The sequence below is a fragment of the Microtus ochrogaster genome, chromosome 5, assembly GCF_000317375.1.
Source record: "Microtus ochrogaster isolate Prairie Vole_2 chromosome 5, MicOch1.0, whole genome shotgun sequence".
In the NCBI taxonomy this organism is placed as follows: Eukaryota; Metazoa; Chordata; class Mammalia; order Rodentia; family Cricetidae; genus Microtus; species Microtus ochrogaster.
The window spans coordinates 66,448,913-66,451,789 of NC_022012.1; the positions used below are offsets into that span (position 1 = coordinate 66,448,913).

General features: G+C 50.1%; 2 protein-coding genes across 7 annotated transcripts in view; one reads left to right on the forward strand and one right to left on the reverse strand.

Annotated features, from left to right (window-relative positions):
- Nucleotides 1–2,877, reverse strand: part of Pigbos1 (PIGB opposite strand 1) — a 26,137-nt gene that overhangs the window by 4,049 nt on the left and 19,211 nt on the right. The window contains exon 1 of one of the 4 annotated variants that reach the window (XR_003376956.1): nt 1,093–1,360. The exons of 1 other annotated variant lie outside the window; for it this stretch is intronic. The gene's annotated coding sequence lies outside the window, so the exon portion shown is untranslated. Of the gene's footprint in view, nt 1–892; nt 909–1,092; nt 1,458–2,877 lie in introns of those variants that run through there. 2 more of the 4 variants (XM_026779403.1, XM_026779405.1) reach the window with 2 other exon arrangements.
- Nucleotides 1,468–2,877, forward strand: part of Pigb (phosphatidylinositol glycan anchor biosynthesis class B) — a 17,845-nt gene continuing 16,435 nt past the window's right edge. For all 3 annotated transcript variants that reach the window (XM_026779400.1, XM_026779401.1, XM_026779402.1), the window contains exons 1-2: nt 1,468–1,619; nt 2,395–2,530. In XM_026779400.1, the coding sequence (XP_026635201.1) occupies nt 1,490–1,619; nt 2,395–2,530 (266 nt within the window). In that variant the 5' untranslated portion in view covers nt 1,468–1,489. The remainder of the gene's footprint in view (nt 1,620–2,394; nt 2,531–2,877) is intronic.

The window sequence follows — 2,877 nt, forward strand, 5'->3', positions numbered from 1 at the left end:
TTAAAGGCGTGCGCCACCACTGCCCAGTCCAGGCCCTTTCTTTCCACCAGCTCAAAAGCTAAGGATGTTAGCAGAGGGCATCTGAGGCCTGAAGCACAGACGTCCCCATCTATTTGATGTTTCTACCGATGCATTTTTAAAGGTTTTATTTTATGTGTATGAGTGTTCATCTTCATGTATGCAACTGCAACAGCATGCATGCCTGGTGCCCTCAGAGTATGTGGGTACTGGAAATCAAACCAGGGAGTTCTCCAAGTGCAGTCAGTGCTTTTAACCACTGAGCCATTTCTCCAGCTCCACCAACTTTTTTTTGAAATGCTTTGATTGCTCGGCATGGTGGCACACACCTTTGATCCCAGCACTTATGAAGTGGAGACAGGCAAACGTAAGTCTGAGGCCAGCCTGTGCACATAGTGAGTTCTAGGCCAGCCAGGATTATGTAGTGAGGACCTGTCACCAAGTCAGATAAATAGATGAGGCCGAGTGTGGTAGTGCAGGAATTAAATCCCAGCACTCACGATGCAGAGTCAGGAGGATCTCTTGAGTCCAAGGCCAGCCTAATCTATATAGTGAGATCGACTCAAGAAAATGAACTGGGGCTGGAGAGATGGCTCAGAGGTTAGGAGCTATAGCCTGCTCTTCCAAAGGTCCTGAGTTCAATTCCCAGCAACCACATGGTGGCTCACAACCATCTGTAATGGGGTCTGGTGCCCTCTTCTGGCCTGCAGGCATACACACAGAGTACTGTATACATAATAAATAAATAAAAATAAATAAATAAATAAATATTAAAAAAAGAAAAAGAAAATGAACTAAAGAGAAAGTAGAGCAATTTGGAAGAGAAATCCCCTGGGGGTGGTGAAAAACAGATTAATAATAAATATTCACTGACATGGGCCTCAGAGGTTAAGAGCACTGGCTGCTCATCCGCAGGTCCTGAGTTCAAACCCCAGCAACCACATGGTGGCTCACAACCATCTATGATGAGATCTGGTGTCCCCTTCTGCCGTGCAGACATACATGCAGGCAGAACACTGTATATATAATAAATCTTTTTTTAAAAACTTCATTTAACTTTAAAAATCTACTGACGTATAAATTTCTGTCTCCTGTCATTGTAAGACCTTGATGAACGGTTCCCAGGCGAGGACGCGGCATCTGGGGTGAGCGCGAAGGTCACCCGGGAGCTTGATCTCAGCACTTCACAGCCTCCCTCTGCTCTGTTACCTCCTGAGCGGGCGCTGGCGAGGTGCCGGGCGCAGTAAGGCGTCCAGTCCTTACTTTTGTCTTTTCCAGGACTGAACTCCAGTTAGGTAGGTGCAGTCCAGCACCACCTAAAGACTCAGCCGCTTCCGGCCGCATTTCCGGCTGTGGATGGGCTGGAGCAGCCCCGCGACGGCGGCTCGCCGGGCCCAATCTTAGTGGTGCGCGTCCGCCCGGGAGAAGGTGCGGGGCAGGTTCCCTGCTGGCTGCAGGTGCCTGGGAAGGGATGGAGCCCGAGGCCGGCGACCACGGCCTGGCCTTCCGCAGTCTCCACAGCGGCTCCGGGGAGATGAAGCTGCGGAAGAGGAAGTCCACGCTGTACGTGAATACGCAGGAGAAGCGCTCTCAGCGCGGCGGTGAGTGCGGGCTGCGCGGCAGAGCTCACGGCTCCTGACGCCTGCGGCTTTTGGCGGGCTGTGCATCGCAGTGGAAACGAGCTGAAGCTCGCTGGATAGTGTTTTCGCTGTGCGGTGCAGGCTGTGCTTGGACTTGCCGCAATCCTCCTGCCTCAGCTTCCCCATTGACTTGCGATGATGACACGATCACATCGGGCATAACAGATTTTAACATAAAATCTGATTCCCACACTCACATACACACGGACTGTTAACAACTAAAGTAGAAAATACTCTATATTCAGCATGCAGCTGAAAAGCAAACTTGGAAGGTGGCCGACCGGCAATACTACCTAGTCAGTAACAGCATTTTTATTTTGGGCAAAGCAGTTTTCTGAGCTTTAGCTTCCTCACATCGGAAAGGAATCACCAGTGGCAGGGCAGGGTCAGGGGGAGATTCGGTTAAGGAATCAACCAGTGGTGAACAGGGGTGTGGGTGGGTGTGTCTCCGCCCTCTAGTGGTGTTTCTGTCTTTCTGCAGTAGTTGTAGGTGTTCATGGGTTGTTACCTGCTCCGCACACGCTGACACACTCAGGGCCTCAAGCAGGCTAAGCAAGAGTCCCACCCTTAGCTAACTCACAGCCGGTCCAGTAAATCACTTAACTGGGTAACATTTGTGGAGTGGTGTGAAGGACCTTAACAGCCGGAGCCAGAGCCAGGGACGCCACAGTTGTGTATCTGAAGGAGGAGCTGCCTGTCTTTAATGCCACAGTCACTACTTTGATTTGCTTTTCAGGTCTTCTTGGAGAAAGCATTTACCTGGTTTTGTTTACCGTTGCTCTGCGAATACTTAACTGCTTCCTAGTGCAAACGAGTTTTGTTCCTGATGAATACTGGCAGTCTCTTGAAGTTGCACACCACATGGTCTTCAGATATCCTTTATAGTTCTTTTCTTTGGTTTTTTTCAAGACAGGGTTCCTCTGTCTAACAGCACTGGCTGACCTGGAACACGCGTTGTAGATCAGGCTAACCTTGAACTAACAGGGATTCACCTGCCTCTGCCTCCCAAGTGCTGGGATTAAAGGTGTGCACCACCGTGCTGGACTCTCGAAACACATTTCTAATTTGAGGAAATTAAGACTTTAGTTGATCAAATATTCAACTCTGTGTTTTAAGATTTAGGGTGGCCGGGCGATGGTTGCGCACGCCTTTAATCCCAGCACTCGGGAGGCAGAGGCAGGCGGATCTCTGTGAGTTCGAGACCAGCCTGGTCTACAGA